The sequence below is a fragment of the Propithecus coquereli genome, unplaced genomic scaffold (genome assembly GCF_000956105.1).
Source record: "Propithecus coquereli isolate 6110/MARCELLA unplaced genomic scaffold, Pcoq_1.0 Scaffold97, whole genome shotgun sequence".
NCBI classification, from domain to species: Eukaryota; Metazoa; Chordata; class Mammalia; order Primates; family Indriidae; genus Propithecus; species Propithecus coquereli.
This window is the reverse complement of record NW_012156062.1, coordinates 3378583-3396708: the sequence shown is the minus strand read 5'-3', so window position 1 is coordinate 3396708 and position 18126 is coordinate 3378583. Positions and strand designations below refer to the sequence as shown.

General features: G+C 34.5%; 1 protein-coding gene across 1 annotated transcript in view; it reads left to right on the top strand.

The window, feature by feature from the left end:
- TROVE2 (TROVE domain family, member 2) overlaps nucleotides 1-17143 on the top strand; it is a 21348-nt gene extending 4205 nt beyond the window's left edge. The window contains exons 2-9 of the mRNA XM_012665142.1: nucleotides 5286-5887; nucleotides 10451-10671; nucleotides 11125-11271; nucleotides 11546-11683; nucleotides 15050-15166; nucleotides 16078-16191; nucleotides 16452-16598; nucleotides 16861-17143. Of these exons, the coding sequence (XP_012520596.1) occupies nucleotides 5308-5887; nucleotides 10451-10671; nucleotides 11125-11271; nucleotides 11546-11683; nucleotides 15050-15166; nucleotides 16078-16191; nucleotides 16452-16598; nucleotides 16861-17013 (1617 nt within the window). The 5' untranslated portion in view covers nucleotides 5286-5307 and the 3' untranslated portion in view covers nucleotides 17014-17143. The remainder of the gene's footprint in view (nucleotides 1-5285; nucleotides 5888-10450; nucleotides 10672-11124; nucleotides 11272-11545; nucleotides 11684-15049; nucleotides 15167-16077; nucleotides 16192-16451; nucleotides 16599-16860) is intronic.
- Nucleotides 17144-18126: the final 983 nt, after the last annotated feature.

The window sequence follows — 18126 nt, the reverse complement described above, 5'->3', positions numbered from 1 at the left end:
TGCAAATATTTTCTCTATTACATGGGTTGTCTTTTCACTTTCTTGGTGGTGTCTTTTGAATCACAAGTTTTAAATTTTGATAAAATATAGTTTATTTTTTATTGTGTCACTTGTGCCTTCCGTCTGTCTGTGTTTCAACACCAGCTGGGTGTCCTACAATTCAGTTTAATTCTGACAGTAACTACCCAGAGTTAGTATCAGATCCCACAAGTTAAAGGGCAAAGTGTCCAATAAGACTGGCCTTAATTCAGACACCAACTGCAAGTTGTGTTCCCAGACTACCCACACTTCTGCCCTGCCAACTACAAATTCCAGCTTCCCATAACCCCCTCAAGATTAATAATTCAGTTGAATGACTCGCATAACTCACTCACTGAAAGTGCTATCCTTTTGATTACAGTTGCGTTATAAAGGATACAACTCATGAACAGCCAAATGGAAGAGACACATAGGGCAAGGTCCAGGGGCAAATCCAGGCACATCAGTTTGTTAACCAAGGAGGAAGCTCCATTGAGCATCAATGAACAGAGTTTTTACATGGAGTTTCATTACATGGGCAAGACTGATTAAATCTTAAGCCCCCTTCCCTTCCTAGGAGGTTGGTCTAGCCAGTTTATTCCTCTAATCACATAGTTTTGGTCTTTCTGGTGACTAGCCTCCATCCTGTACCTATCTAGGGTCCTACAGTGAGTCACCTCATTAGCACAACAGTCACTTAGGAAATTCCAAGCGTTTTTTAAACTCTACCCAAGAACCCTGTATAAAGACCAGATATTCTGTATTCTACTTATGTCACCTAGCCAATTCTAAGACTCTCATGTTCTATCGACTGAGCTAGCCGGGCTACCTAGCCAATTTTAAAGTTAATTTGTATATCAGCACTCAATGACAAGAAAGAGAAATCACTCTAGGTATTTTTAAATGGAGGGAATTGGTTATCCAGAGGTTGCAAAGGCACAAAGGAGACACTAAGTAATAAATTCGGGAAGCTACCTACTTCCCCACCCCAACCCCCACTCCCCTACCCCAACCCACCTGCAGGGTTGTGGGAACAAAGGGGAAGGGGTGGGGGTTACTAGAACCTAGCTTGGGGCATGCTGCCATTCTGTTTTCCATCTCTCACTTTAAAAATTTGACCCTGACAAATTTACACAAGCAGGTAGAGAGGTGCCCTGGCTATTTATAATGTGACCTTCTTTTCCACTGTTTGATATTGCACTTTGGAAAGTATAGTCACAGAACCATATGAAAATCTAAGTAGTTCTGCTGCAGAAATATTGAAAGCGTATGTCTTCATGGTTGTCATTAATATGATAATATGCATAGGGAAGATTAGATTGATACAGCTATGAATAAGTAACTAACTTCATTTCTTATAATAGGGATTATAAGGATTACATTTAGGGATTACCTCTCAGGACATCCTTCCTAGATTTAAAAGTTCATTTTGCTGCTTGCTCTAGAAAAGATACTTGAATACCTAATATTAAATATATAAGAAAAATTTACAAAGAAATTGTTCTCAGATGACAGTTTTACTCAGTACTCATTACTTTTCTGCATAACTTTTTCTTTTTTTCTGATTATATTTCCATTACCTGCATATGTATGTTTATTATTTTTTTCTGATTACAGAATTTATCTTAAAGGCTTATATTAAATTTTTCATTACAGATGTTGAGATTTTATTTTCAAAATAAACATGTTCTAGGAAAGAAAAACCCATCATGTATAATTCTTAGGCAAATGGCTTAGGAAGTCAACTTCGATACTATTTAATTTTCATTAAATATGTATTTATTATTAATAACTTAAAAGCAGTACAAAGAGGGATACAAAAATAAGACCCGATCCCTGTTGTCAAGGGAACTAATGATATAGCTAGGCATAGTAACAACGAATAATACAAGGAAAAGAGTTTGAGGAAAGAGAACTTTGAGGTTTGGATGGGGACCTTTCAGTCCCCCCGCTTGGGCCTTTGTGCAGGAAAGCAGGTGTAGAGGAATAACCTAGTATTAAATGTCATTTCAATGTTATTCATCTAATAAATATAACTAATAAGATGGAATAGAGAGGTTGAAGTACCACCCGAGACTGTTTTTGTAAAAGCTAAGGGAGAGGCTAGCAGTGTCTAATGCAATGTAAAGATCAAATAAGATAAAATTTTTTACTGGAATTGACAGTTAAGATGTCAGTCTTTGAGAAGCCTATTAATCTTCTCAGAGTTCTTTGGATTGAAAGGCAGAGGTGAAAGCCAAATTGAAAAGAGGATAAGAATAAATAGAAGAGGCATCCACTGTACCAGGAGTTCCAGCCTATGCTGTACTCGGTAACTATAAATACATCCCTAATGACTAATGTGATTATTACATTTCTGATACAACCTGAGGCCTATTCCTTCACTAACATAAGCAAATTTATACTAGCTTTTTATTTGGAATATTGACACTAATATTTCTAACACAGTTCAAATCTCTGTCCCCCTTAGTCACATACAAAATGTCAGACTCTCCATTCTCCCATGCACTTATCCCCACACCATTATGTGTTCCCTCTGAGACCCCATCTTTCATCACTCCCATATCTACCGTTTGGGACTTTACGTCTCTGTCAGATGGGAACTTCCTCAATTTACTTATCCCTCACTCAGATCTCTGTCTTCACCCATACCCTTTACCCTCGTTGAAGGGTGAAGAAGGTATCTCGATGTTAGTAGGCCAGTTTCAACCTGGATGCTCTAAGCTCATTGTTTGACTTCTTTTGGGACTCTCACTCCCTCAGTTATGCCCTATCTCCACTGTCTTCAGCTCTCCAAATTGAATCTTTCAAACTCAACTTCAGTGTTCTCTCACTGAAAGAAAGTAAAGAAGTTTTTCTCTGGATCCCATACTCTGACCTTTCCTCACAGTTTATGTATAGCTATGCTTCTACAAAAGAGTCGTCTACCTGTGAAGTCTCCTGCTCATTGCATACCCTCCTTATTTCACTGTAATCATGATACTATTTGTACCACTCTACTGCAGTTGCTTTTCCTAGTCACTCATGTTCACTAATTCCAATGGTTGGTTTCCAACCCTTACTTTATTTACCTGATCTGTGACCATTTGACATCACCAGCCATTCACTCCTTAAAATTCTCTTCCTTGTGGTCCATGATACCACTCTCTCCTGGTTTTCTTTAAGTCTGTTGCCTCCTTTTCTGTCTACTTTAAAGCACCCGTCCTTCCTTAGCTCTCAATTGTTAATATTCACCAGGATTCCATCTTTAGAATTCCTCACAGTATATAAACATGCTCAAGTAGGTTTTATCATCAAAACTTCTTTGACCCTGTGTTCCTCTTTAAGCTACTACCTTAATCTGTCTACATGTCTTTATGGCTATGCCAGTACATTTAGGCAATTCCTTTTCTAGAATATAAAGACACAGAACAGGATTTCAGAAACCTCTTCCTAGAATGCCTCCCCCAAACTTACTAGTTTTTTAGTTTGCCTTTTCTGCACAAGTCTTTCTGAGTTATGAGACAACATTATTTTATTCTCCCTTACTCATAGTATTTTTCTACAATAGCACTTAATTACAGTTTGCATTTTAATTCTGCCTCCCCAAAAGAATGTGACTTCCCTAACAGCAGAAAAACAAAATTTTTTTTGGTCTTTTTAATGAATCATAAATCTCCTTCATATCCTACACATAGTATGTATTCAATAAATGCTGGTTGAGGTTTTTTGTTAGTTGTGTTTTTTGTTTTTATTTTTGTTTTTGTTTTTTGCCACAGGCAGACAGAAGCCCAGTGCACTATAATAGTATTGGACAGATAGAGAGACCTGGATAAACAGCTCTGCTACAGCGAGAATCTTGGTGGACTGATGAAGTAGTGACAATTCTGGTTGCTCCGTTGGGAGGATAGAGAGGGTTATTGTTGCCAGATGGCTAGTTCTAGTAGTTTTAGAGATAATGGAAGGAGGAAATTGAGGATAATTACAGATGAGCTAAACTATAAGCAAGCACAATTGATAGCATATTAATCAGGATATGCTCAACTACAGGTAGCAGAAAATCTAAAAATGGCTTGAACAATAAAGATACGTTTATGACATAACAGGAAACTTGTAAGTAGGAGAGTTTCAGGTATCTTGATGATATCAGGGACGCAGGTTCCTTCTGTTTTTTCTGTTCCGTTGTCATTATGTATCAGTGTGTCCTCTTAAACTGGCTCCCCTCAAGGTCTCAATATGGCTGTCACCACTCCAGCCTCAGTTGCAAATGAAAATGTCTCAAGGCAGAAAAGAGAACGTTCCTTTGAAAGAGCCAGAACCCCCTTTTAAGAATGCAGAAGATTTCAAAAGTATTCCTAGCTGACTTACCATACTGGTCACAGTCATGTCACATGCTCAATTGCCTACACTAGTCATGTGGCAAGGGAAAGGAGAACAGTGTGATTGGGCCTGGGTTCAGATCAGCAGCGTCACCTGGAAATGTGATAAGTATACACGCTTAGGCCTCACCCCAAACCTACTGAATTATGAAAGAAACTTGGCGGGGGGTGTGGAGGGAAGGGAGGGATGTGCCGGTGGTGACCCATCAGTCTGTGTTTTAACTAGTACTTCCGATACAGAGTTTGAGAACCACTGACTTAGAGCAGTCAAGATTCACCCCTTGGAGCTAGGGAAAGGCCTAACCTCCTGTGAAGGACAGGGGACCAAGAAGAGGAAAAGGAAGAAGGGGAAGGAATGGATGTTGGATAGTCAACCAAGTCTACACAGTTCTTCAGGGAGTAAGATCTTTCTTAGTGTCAGCTACTGTTGCTCCTTCCCTCCCCCTTTTATTCTTCTCTATCTATTCCTCAAGACACCACACTGAACTACCTGCTTAATCTCTGAAGCAACACACTATACCACAAAAATGTGACTCCTTAGTTGTTGCTTCTGATTATCATACCACTGTGCCTATAATCTGGCTTAATTGTTTGCTTTCAAGGATTCTGAGTTTTCTTAGATTGTGAAAATATATACAAAACAAAAAAACGCTTTAAAAACTTAAGATATTACCAGTAGTCATTTCTAGGAGGGCAGATGTGGTTTTTTTCTTTCATTTTCTGCCTTTTCTAATTTTTCTTCAGGACTTTTATATTGATTTTGCACAAAGAGAAAAACTTAATCAGCTTAAGAGATATTTTTAAATTGGAAGTTCATAACTCATATTAATAAGCATAGATTAATAAATATTGTTTTCTGTAATTTTATTGTGCCCATCTAGTTGTAGTAACATTTTGCCTTTTTGATAGGTTTCCTAAAAGACAGAAAAAAATGGAGGAATCTGTAAACCAAATGCAACCACTGAATGAGAAGCAGATAGCCAATTCTGAAGATGGATATGTCTGGCAAGTCACTGACATGAATCGACTACACCGGTTCTTGTGTTTTGGTTCCGAAGGTGGGACTTATTATATCAAAGAACAGAAGTTGGGCCTTGAAAATGCTGAAGCTTTAATTAGATTGATCGAAGATGGCAGAGGATGTGAAGTGATACAGGAAATAAAGTCGTTTAGTCAAGAAGGCAGAACCACAAAACAAGAGCCTATGCTCTTTGCACTTGCCGTTTGTTCCCAGTGCTCTGACATAAGCACAAAACAAGCAGCATTTAAAGCTGTTTCTGAAGTTTGTCGCATTCCTACCCATCTCTTTACTTTTATCCAGTTTAAGAAAGATCTGAAAGAAAGCATGAAATGTGGCATGTGGGGTCGCGCCCTCCGGAAAGCTATAGCAGACTGGTACAATGAGAAAGGCGGCATGGCCCTTGCTCTGGCAGTTACAAAATATAAACAAAGAAATGGCTGGTCTCACAAAGATCTGTTAAGATTGTCACATCTTAAACCTTCCAGTGAAGGTAAGCATAAGATCTTCATTGGGTGAGGGATGGTGAGGGTTTTCCAAAAATAGCAAATTTTTATTTGATATAAGATAATTATGTAATATTTTCTAGAAATAGCCTTTCATTCTCAAAATATACATTGATTGTCGAAATCAAATATGTTTAATGCCAACCTGGAATTAAACACCTGCCACAGGCAATCCAGACATTAATGATTAAGAATCAAATGACAGATTTACAGGTTAATATTCTAAATCTTAAAATGTCACCATGCTAACTAGAACATTCATCCAAGTGATTGTGGACTGTGAAAGCAGCATGGACAAGATTATAGTTGTAATAAGCCAAACAGCTCCTTGTCCATAGGTGGCAGATGGCCGAGCTGTATATAGTGCTCTAGCCCCTTATTTTTTTCCCTCCCTGTCTTCGTAGGATATATGTTCCATGGAACCTAAAGGCTACCTGAAATAGTGATGAACTTAATTCAGGATGTTAATTGTCTCCAGTCAGCCAAGGGACGTTGTAACTTGGGGCAATTTTTCTGTATTTTCGGGAAGAGACTTTTGCGAAGTTACTTGGATCTATAATAGTAATAATTACTAGTCCTTTGTAGGAGGGAAGTAAGGAAAACTCTTAGGCAGGTATAATTCGAAGTATAGACTTCCACAAAAATCAGCATGTCCAAAATTTGACATTTTTTTTCACCAGAAGTAAAACTTGAAAAGACAGGCACTCAAACTGGTAGGTTCAAATTTCAATTCTGTGTCCTTAAGCCAAATAACTTAACCTGAGTTTTTGTACCTTCATCTATTAAAAAACGCACAAAGAGAATAACCTTTCAACTATTGTGACTAAATATGATAATGTATATTTAAAAACTTAGCACAAAGTTCCTGACATGTAGTAGAAGTACACTGTTGGTTCCCTCCCCCTCCCTTCCAAGTATGAGTCCTGCCCTTCAAAAGAAATCACTATAGAAGAGGCTGAGGCAGAAGGACTGCTTGAGCTCAGGAGTTCGAGATCAGCCTGAGCAAGAGAGAGAGTCCTGTCTCTACTAAAAATAGAAAAATTAGCCAGATGTTATGGGACACACCTGTAGTCTCAGCTGCTCAAGAGGCTGAGGCAGGAGGATCACCTGAGCCCAGGAGTTTGAGGTTGCAGTGAGCTATGATGACACCACTGCACTCCACCTGGGGCTACACAGTGAGACTCTGTCTCAAAAGAAAGAAAGAAAGAAAGAAAGAAATCCCTATATATGATACGTTATATACTCTAGGTTTTTCCTAAACATACACTATGTTTCACTAAAATTTTATATACCTTCTGTGTTTCAGTTAAAAGCATATTATTGCTTTTTTCAGGTCAATGGAAAATATATACCATTGTATGAATATACTATAATTGTTTTGGTTTTTTTTTTTTTTTTTTTTACTGGTGAGAAATACTGTCCCTTTATTTATATTCTTAATTAGACAAACTTTCTATTAGAGTTATTTAACATTTTTTATGTTTATTTGCTGTATGCCCAAACAGTTGATACCTCTGATAGTACTAATGCCACCTAACATAATTTTATTTTTTGTTTTTTGGGTTTGCTTTTTTAAAATTTTTATTTATTCTGAATATAATATTTCTGTATCTTTATAGTGCACATGTGATGTTTTGATACAGGCATACTATGTGAAGTAATCAAATCAGGGTAATTGGGGAATCCATCCTCTCAGGCATTTATCATTTCTTTGGGTTAGGAACACTCCAGTTCCACTCTTTTAGTTATTTTAAAGTATACCCTAACTTATTGTTGATTATAATCATTTTGTTATACTATCAAATATTATTCTATCTAACTATATTTTTGTACTATTAATCATCCCCACCTTATCCCCCCTCCCCACTACTCTTCCCAGCCTTTGGTAACCATCATTCTACTCTCTATCTCCATGAAATCAATTGTTTTTAATATTTAGCTCCCCCCATAGACGAATGAAAACATGCAAGATTTGTCTTTCTGTGCTTGGCTTATTTCACTTAACATAGTGTTCTCCAGTTCCATCCATGTTGTTGGAAATGGCAGGATTTCATTCTTTTTGGTGACTAATATGCCATTGTGTGTATGTACTGCAATTTCTTTATCCACTCATCTGTGCATGGACACGTGGGTTGATTCCAAATCTTGACTATTGTGAATAGTGCTGCAATAAACATGGGAGTGCAGATATCTTTTTGATATACTGGATTCCCCTCCTTTGGATATATACCCAGCAGTCAGATTGCTGGGTCATATATGGTAGTTCTAGTTTTAGTTTTTTGAGGAACCTCCATACCATGTATGAATATACTATAATTTATAGTAAGAGACAACAGTTACGTAGATTCTAGTTTTTTATACATTATAAAACTACTACAATGGAAAAACATGCATAGAGTAAATTTTTTAATGGTTAAAACCAAAAACAATATATGAAAGTGGTCAGTTTGCCCACATTTGAACACTAACTGTTGTCACTGTTTTTTAATCTCTGCCAATAGAATAAGTGAAAAATTACATCTTATTCTATAAATTTACATTTTTGGGCAAAAACTCATCTTTTCACATGCTTACCAATTTTTTTTTGGTGGATTATTGTATTATTGCCCCTTATCCATTTAGTTACTATTTTTAAAAATATTGATTATGGTCATTACTCATTCAACAAATATTTATTGAACACCTGCTATAGATGGACACTACTAAAAAAACTTGAAATTCATATTACAGGAGTTAATAATTTATTATATACATTACATGCATTTTTCCTCTTTTTTTGTCTTTCAGTTTTTTTGATACAGGGGATTGTTTCTGGCACACTAAAGTTTGGAATTTTAATGTAATCAAATTAATCTGTGTCTTCATAGGTTTCTGTTTTGTGTTAGGTTTAGAAAAGCCATTTCCAACCTAAAGTCATAAAAATACTTACCTGTGGTTTTTTTCCCTACATATTCATGATTAGGAAACATTATTTTTTACTTACAAATCTTTGATCCAGTATAAGCAATATGTACACATCCAGCTTATTTATTTGTTTGTTAAGATACTACTCCTAGTTCTAATTGGACAAATTAGTTTCTGAACTTATGAAAGTAATCATCTGTGCTTTGTTTTCTTGGTTTATAAAATGAGGAATTAGCAGATGTTCCCTAAACTTACTCTAACACATAGGATTCTTTAATTCCAAATTGTTGAGAGCAGAACTCATACTCGAAACTTGGTTAATAATAGCAATGTCATGTTGGACATACAGAATCCCTTGGCTTCTCAGAGTGAACAGAATTTTGAAACAAACTCCAAATAAGCTGTAGAATAAGTAACATTTTAATGCCTTAACTGAAATGTATATTTATAACAGATTAAAACAAGTCAAAATATGATTCAGTTAATCTCGTATTATTGTGCAACTACTGTGTGGCCAGCACATTTATAAACTGGGTGGATAAAACTGCTTTAAGGAATTTTTATTTTCATTGGTACCAAAATCTGGAAGATAGCAAGAGTCATAATACTTTAGAAGTTCCTGGATGTTAATATTAGCTTTTGATCAAATTATTTAAATTAGAGTTCAAAAATAACACATAGGCTCAGTCTGGCTTAGATAATGTATTTCATTTGACCTATTCAATATTTCAGGGAAAAAATTAATTCTTTGTCAGTATTTTTAAAAATCACAAGACATAAAAATCCATATTCTGGCTTCTCTTGAAAATACATTTTTTTGGCAGCACTAAGCCAATACTTGGCTAAAACACTTGTCAGGGCCTACTCTCTTCAGTTCATCACAGTCCTGACAACTCTCTGCTATACACCGTGGCTTGTTTCATTTCTTTATTTTCACTTACCTTTCCCTCATAAACATTTGAATTTGATAATTCGACCCCCAACTTTTACAGAAGTGGAAATGAAGACCCACTTCTTGACAGAGTGTAGATAAGAACCCAGATTTTCTCAACTCCAATCCAAAGTTCTTTCTTCTGTTAGAAGAAATTGCAGAAGAAATGAACAAATTACTACTTTCCTTTTTTAAAAAAATTTGGCTTATACTACTTCTCAGCTACAAAAACACAATTAAAAAGGACCTACCTACCCATCCATTTCCACTTATCTCTGCTGTTCGTAAATGTATATTTATGCAACAGCAATGAAGGATGAATGAATACAATACTAATTGAGATAGCTCTGTACTCTTGTGAGTAGTTCTGACATTGTGAACCTGATGTAGGCACTGTCTACCAAAGTTTTTAATGCTAGTATCTCAAAAAAAGAAAAAAGAAAAAAGCCTCTGTAATAAAATTACTTAGGGTATAGGAAGGCTTTTTCCCCCAAAGTCTCACATTTAGACAGTAATAATGGAATAAGCAAAATTAATTAATTCCCTCCATTTACTTAGATTTGTTTGTTATATCATAGAAAATAGCATCTCAGTTTAAGGGTGTTAACTCCTGTGTATCTAGTTATGCTTATCCATATGATGCATTCTTAGGAAACATGTTCTGTTTTTCACTTGGTAACCCTACATGCTTTTTCAATTCTTTATCTTGTTAAAGGACTTGCAATTGTAACTAAATATATTACAAAGGGCTGGAAAGAAGTCCATGAATTGTATAAAGAAAAAGCACTTTCGGTGGAGACTGAAAAATTATTAAAGTATCTGGAGGCTGTAGAGAAAGTGAAGCGCACAAAAGATGAACTGGAAGTCATTCATCTAATAGAAGAACACAGATTAGTTAGAGAACATCTTCTGACAAATCACTTAAAGTCTAAAGAGGTGAGTAAATTATTGTATGTTACAACATGTGATTAAATATGAGTTATTATAAATGTTAAAAGGATAAACTTTGGGTAACTATATATTCTTTAAAAGAGAAACTAATTAAAATATATCTTAAAACTAATGTTTATTTAAAACACCTAACATGATGCCCTAATGTAGTTGGCGTTCATAAATGTTAGTTCTGCTCCGGAGAATGTGCTGCCTTGCTAATTTAAAAAAAAAATCATCTACGTATTTCCTTCCTAAAATATACTTCACATCCTTATGCTAGTAAAGAATAACTTAGCTGATTTGAAAAGCCTTTGACCAATTAAGATAAATTTTCATTCTGAAACTACTCTGAACCATAAATGAAAGCCTTAGAGATATAATGTTATTGATGTAGTTATGTTATACTGATTCATTTCCCCTTAATTCCTGATATTTCTGTCAACGTTATTGCAATAGGTGTGGAAGGCTTTGTTACAAGAAATGCCTCTTACTGCATTACTAAGGAATCTAGGAAAGATGACTGCAAATTCAGTGCTTGAACCAGGAAATTCAGAAGTATCATTAGTCTGTGAAAAACTGTGTAATGAAAAATTGTTAAAAAAGGTAAGCATTATCAATGCCCTTTGTTAGCTACTACTGCTAACTGAAAAAGTTGGCTCCTAAATTTTGGAAATGCAGTCAGCGCATATTTTAGATGTTCTGAGACTTTTATCATACCACATTGTATTTTGACTCTTAAATCTAAGTTTAATACATCCTTATTTTTCTCGTTTTTTATGAAATGTATTTGTTAGCTACAATAACATAAAAATCTAATGAAGACACATAATTACTATTTTTTACTGGAATTTTGCATTTACTTTTTCTTTGTTTCTAGGCTCGTATACATCCATTTCATGTTTTAATTGCATTAGAAACGTACAAGACAGGTCATGGGCTCAGAGGAAAACTGAAGTGGCGCCCTGTTGAAGAAATTTTGAAAGCTCTGGATGCTGCTTTTTATAAAACATTTAAGGTAATGGTTTGATTTTTGTTTTAAAACAAATGACTCAGTGCTTAATATCTTTTGTAAAAATACATTTTAAAGGTAGCATCAATAGTTTAACCATTTTTTATGGTTTACTCTTTGGATACTCTTTGTTTTTCTTTAGTTAATTTGAGGTCGTATATTATTAACATTGTAAGTTTATGAGTAAAGTATTTCTTCTTACCCTTCAGATCCCTTGGATAATTTTAAAATTACAAATTTAAAAATTTGCATTCCCATGGGGTCCTTTAACTTGGTATTTGTCCTCTGTTTTTCCCATTAATTGGCAGATAGATCTCATCAATCTTGATAGGAAGTGAGTTTTTAGGAATGGCAATCTCACTTCAGAGACATAAGTTACAATTTTTGGTTTTAAAAGTTTCTTGCTGTACAAGAAAATACTAGCAACCAAATTCTGCAGCAAATTAAAAGGATTATCTACCATGACCCAGTGATATTTATCCCTGGCATGCAAGGATGGTTCAGCATATGAAAATGAATCAATGTAATACATCACATTAGTAGAATGAAGGGACAAAAACCATAAGATCATCTCAATTGATGTAGAAAAAGCATTTGACAAAATTCAACATCCTTTCATGATAAAAAAAAAAACTCAATAAACTAGGAATAGAAGTGAACTTTCTCAACATATGATAAAGGTCATAGAATAAATAAAAAAACAAAAACCCATAGCTAACATCATATATTCAATAGTGCAAGATTGACAGCTTTTCCCCTGAGATCGGGAACAAGACAAGGCCGCCCACCTTTTCCATTTAGATTCCACGTGGTAATGGAAGTTCTAGCAATTTGGCAAGAAAATGAAATAATAAAACATCCAAATTAGAAAGGAAGAAGTAAAATTATTTCTGACGTCAGATGTTGTGATCTCATATGTAGAAAACTCTAAAGAATCCACAAAAAAATTATTAGAGTTAACAAATGAATTCAGCAAAGTTGCAGAATATAAAACCAACACATAAAAACATCAGTTGGATTTCCATATACTAGCAATGAATAATACAAAAAGGAAATTTAGAAAACATTTCCACTTGTAACAGCATCAAAAAGAATAAAAGACAAATAAATGTAAGAAGCTGAAAATTATAAAACTGTTATTGAAAGAAATTAAAGAAGACATAAATAGGGCTAGGCGCAGTGGCTCATGCCTGTAATCCTAGCACTCTGGGAGGCCGAGGCGGGTGGATCACTCAAGGTCAGGAGTTCGAGACCAGCCTAGCAAGAGCGAGACCCCATCTCTACTAAAAAATAGAAAGAAATGATCTGGACAGCTAAAAATATATATATAGAAAAAATTAGCTGGGCATGGTGGCACATGCCTGTAGCCAGCTACTTGGGAGACTGAGGCAGGAGGATCGCTTGAGCCCAGGAGTTTGAGATTGCCGTGAGCTAGGCTGACGCCACGGCACTCTAGCCCAGGCAACAGAGTGAGACTCTGTCTCAAAAAAAAAAAAAAAAAAATACATAAATAAATGGGAAGATATCCATGTTCATAGTTTCGAAGACTTAATATTATTAAAATGACAATACTATCCAAAGCAATCAGTGTACAGATTCAACATAATCCCTTTCAAAATCCCAATGGCATATTTTGCAGAAATAGAAAAATCCATTTTAAAATTCTTAAGAAATATCACATGACCCTGAATAGCCAAAACAATCTTGAAAAGAAGAACAAAGTTTGAGGACTCACACTTCTCAATTTCAAAACTTAACTACAAAGCTGTAGTAATCAAAACAGTATGGTACTGACATAAAGGATAACCATACGGACCAATGAAATAGAATACTGTCCAGAAATAAACCCTTACATATATGGTCAGTTGACTTTTGACAATGGTGACAGGATGGTTCAACAGAGAAAGGACAGCCTTTAACAAATGATGCTGGGAAAACTGCATATCTACATATAAGAGAATGAAGTTGGACCATTACCTTACTCCGTATACAAAAATTAGTTCAGAATGGATCAGTGACCTAAATTTAAGAGCCAAAACTATAAAACACCAAAAGCATAAGCAACAAAAGAAAAAGTAGATAAACTGGACTTCATCAAAATTAAAAACTTTTGTGCATCAAAGAATACTATTGAGAGAGAAAAGGTAACCTACACAATGGGAGAAAATATTTATAGATCAGAAACCTGACAAGGGCCTAATATCCAGAATATAAAGAACTTCTACACTTCAACAGCAAAAATACAACCCAATTTAAAAATGGGCAAAGTACTTGAATAGATATTTTTCCCAAAGATACACCAATGAGTAATAAGCACATGGAAAATGCTCAACATCATTAATCAGAGAAATGCAAATCAAAACCACAAGGAGATACCACTTCACACCTAGTTGGATAGCTAATAACAAAAAAGCAGAAAATAACAAATATTGAGAAGGATGTGGAGAAATTGGAACCCTAATGTATTGCTGATGGAAATGTAAAATGGTACCGTCCATGTGGAAAACAGTTTGGTAGTTCTCAAAAAAGTTAAATGTAGAATTACCATACCATCCAGAAAACAGGTACTCACAGATACTTTTGTATACCATTGTTCATTATAGCCTTATTCATAATAGCCAAAAGGTAGAAACAACCCAAGGGTCCATCAACAGATGAATAGATAAACTAAATGTGGCATATACGTACAATGGGATATTATTCGGCTTTACAAAAGAATGAAATTTGATACAAGCTACACCATGAACAAACCTTGAAAACATTATGCTAAGTGAAATAAGCCAGATATGAAAGGATAAGTATTATATGATTCCATTATTTGAGGTATATAGAACAGGCAAATTTATAAATACAGAAAGTAGAATAGAAGTTGCCAGAGGCTAGGGAGAGCTGTGAATGGGAAGTTATTACTTAATTGGTACAAGTTTCTATTTAGGATAATGAAAGAGTTCTATAAATAGATAGACGTAATAGTTACCCAACATTATGAATGTACTTAATGCCACAGAACTGTACACTTAAAAATGGTTAAAAAGGTGAATTTTATATTGCTTATATTTTATCACAATAAAAAAATTCTTGCTCAAAATTCTCATTTCAGTTCAATGAGGAAAGATTTAAAAAATAGGATGGTTATATCTTTAAATAAAATTATTGAATACATTATGTTATTTCCTTTGTTTTACCTGTAGTAAGAGCTAAACATTTTTAAATAGTTGTCAGTTAACTGGTATATCAAAAAATCAGAAGGCCTTTTATCTTAGAGTCTTTCGAATGTAAGATAAGTAAATATGATTTGTTAGAAATTTAATCTACTTATATTTTCTATGATTGCTTTTATTGAAAATTGTTTTATTTTTTTTTTCTCTTTAGACAGTTGAGCCAACTGGAAAGCGTTTTTTACTAGCTGTTGATGTCAGTGCTTCCATGAACCAAAGAGTTTTAGGCAGCGTCCTCAATGCTAGTACAGTTGCCGCAGCCATGTGCATGGTGAGAACACTTAAGACAATTTTGCCACTCTAAAAAAATGTTTACTATGGAGCAAAACTGTAAAGTTGGATATGATTAAGAAATATATATTCAAAAAAAGTATATATTCACCTATTTTTGTCATTTCAGCTTATTTAGCACTTTTTTTATTTTGTATCTAAAGATAATTTTGTAAAGCCAACTTTTAAGTGTATTGGAAAAGCATGTCTAAAGAATAGTCAGAATAGAAATTTTAATTTTTACAACAAAAGATTAAGTATTAATGGTATTTTTTAGGAAGCGGATAATGCTTAGAAAAATTATTTAATGATATAAAAGTTAGAAGATGAGGGAACTAACCCTAAACCAGTATGATGGCACACACTTACAGTCCCACCTAGTCTGGAGACTGGGGTGGGAGAAGGATCACTTGAGCCCAGGAGTGAAAGACTAGCCTGGGCAACACAGTGAGACCTGGTCTCAAAAAAGGAATCATGGCACTAATAAGAAGAGTCAGAAGACTGCAGTTCTGTCCTGACTCTGTTGTGGAATAGCAAGCAGATGAATAAGCAAAACTTTTTAGCTTCTTTTTTAAAGCTTTTCTGTGGCTTTATTTCTTTTTCTTTAAGACATATAAAAGTAAAATTTATTTTATCCTCTAGAAGGACAGGGGGGTGGCTTTATTTCTTATTTAATAAAATACGAATATATACTGTTTGCTTCAAAGGATTATTATGAAAGACAGTTTCTTTGTAAGAGTTTGTGAAAATACTTTGAAAGCTATACTCCTGTGACTATATAGTTCTAAAACATAGTAATACACATTAGAAATAATAAACATCATAGTGTTTCTTTTAAAGATGTATAAACTTCAAGATATGGTATTTGTTTCCCCCCAATTTGCTGAAAATTACTACCATTGAATTTTTCAGGTTGTCACACGAACAGAAAAAGATTCTTACATAGTTGCTTTTTCAGATGAAATGGTACCATGTCCACTGACTACAGATATGACCTTACAACAAGTTTTAATGTCTATGAATCAGGTAAGAAACTGTTTTATTAAGTTTTCTTAAATTAGTAAGTTTACTTAACATGTATTGTATAATGATTTTATATTGATGTCATGCATTGTATTGATTTATAAGAACAAATTGTTTTATCTTGATTTTCTCATGAGAAGCACAAAAACCAAAAAATATATACAGGCCTTGGGAAGTCCTATATATTGGTGCTAAACAAAACAATAATGTAAAATATAGTATTTTTAAGTCTTTATTCTTATTCATGTTTTTTTCTGAGTAAGATCCCAGCAGGTGGGACTGATTGCTCTCTTCCAATGATCTGGGCTCAGAAGACAAACACAGCTTCAGATGTCTTCATTGTATTCACTGATAATGAGACCTTTGCTGGAAGTGTCCATCCTGCTATTGCTCTGAGGGAGTATCGAAAGGTAAAACTAATTCTGCTGTGGTTTCTCACCCAAATAATACTCAATTCTCATTTACTATGTTTTTCAAAAAGTGTTACTAATGGGCCAGGTGTGGTAGCTCTTCTAAAGCTCACATACTCTTCTGGCCTTGAAAGACTGACTCAAAAAAAAAAACTGACTTTGTAATAAAAAGCTGTAGGAAAGATATTAGTGTTTTAATTTTGGAGGTTTGCTTTTCCTTACATAAAAGTTTTTAATATATATTTTGGGTCTTTTCTTACAGAAAATGGATATTCCAGCTAAACTGATTGTTTGTGGAATGACATCAAATGGTTTTACCATTGCAGACCCAGATGATAGAGGCATGTTGGATATGTGTGGCTTTGATACTGGAGCTTTGGATGTAATTCAGAATTTCACGTTAGATGTGATTTAACCATAAGCACCAGCGTGATCTTAGAGGTCCATCGCCATCAGTGATCTCACTAAAAATATGCAGCTACTTCCCAGCTAATCTCAATCTAAAGATGATGGTATAGTATGTGCATAATGGAAAGTTACCTTACCAACAAAAAAAGAAGAAGAAGAGCCCAAAGTTGTATCTACTAAACTAGATCTTGGGAAATAGCTTCAGGATACTGTAGCTTCCTCTAATGGAGAATTTTTTGTTAATAGACAATGTGAAATAGTTTTGCTTTGGTGAATAATACATTTGTACTTAAAAGAGGTGAGAGCCAAAAGTGTAATTCCATATCATGTCACTTGTTTGAGAAGTGCTGACATTTTCTTAAATGTTTTCATTGGGAAGGACAGCTTTGATAATGTCCAAATACTCTGAAATGCACTAGACCACGTACTGTGATGGAATATGAAACTCATCTGTAAACTTTTATACTAAGGGGTAAAAAAAAAACTAAGACATTTGATTAAATTATGAATGAGTTTTACAGATTCCTTTCAGAGTTTTCTAAGATCACATAAATAACAGCTTTCTTATTCAATGAAAAAGATACTTTATTTCTAATGTTTTATTTGCACTTGTAGAATATGTTACCATTAACCAGAAATATAATAGCAGCCCCTAAGAAGAGACTGTGTTGGCCGAGGAATTCTATTTTACTTTTTTGTTCTGTTGTATTTTATCTCAGTGAGTGAGGGGTGTGACTTGACAGTGATTTATAGCCAGATAGTCACACATTCCTTTTGTCATACTCTTAAATGAAAATAACATAAAATGTTTTAAGCATTTAAGTCTCCCATTCTAATCTTGAAAGTATAACAATTAAGGTATTAACTATAACTAGATTAGCTTTTTCCTTACTTTTAAAATAAAAATTGTTTCAATTACTCTTAACTATTTTTTTAGTCAATTGTAAAGGGGTTTTAGATATTTTCTAATTGTAAACATGTCAATGGCCTCCTCTTTGTTCATGATTCATTTTGTGGCAAAACATTCTCTTTTGATAGTGTAAAGAAATAAAGCAATCTAGGTCATTCAGGTTTGAAAGGCAATTTCTGAGTAGCGTATTACCAATTAATCAGTCTGTCG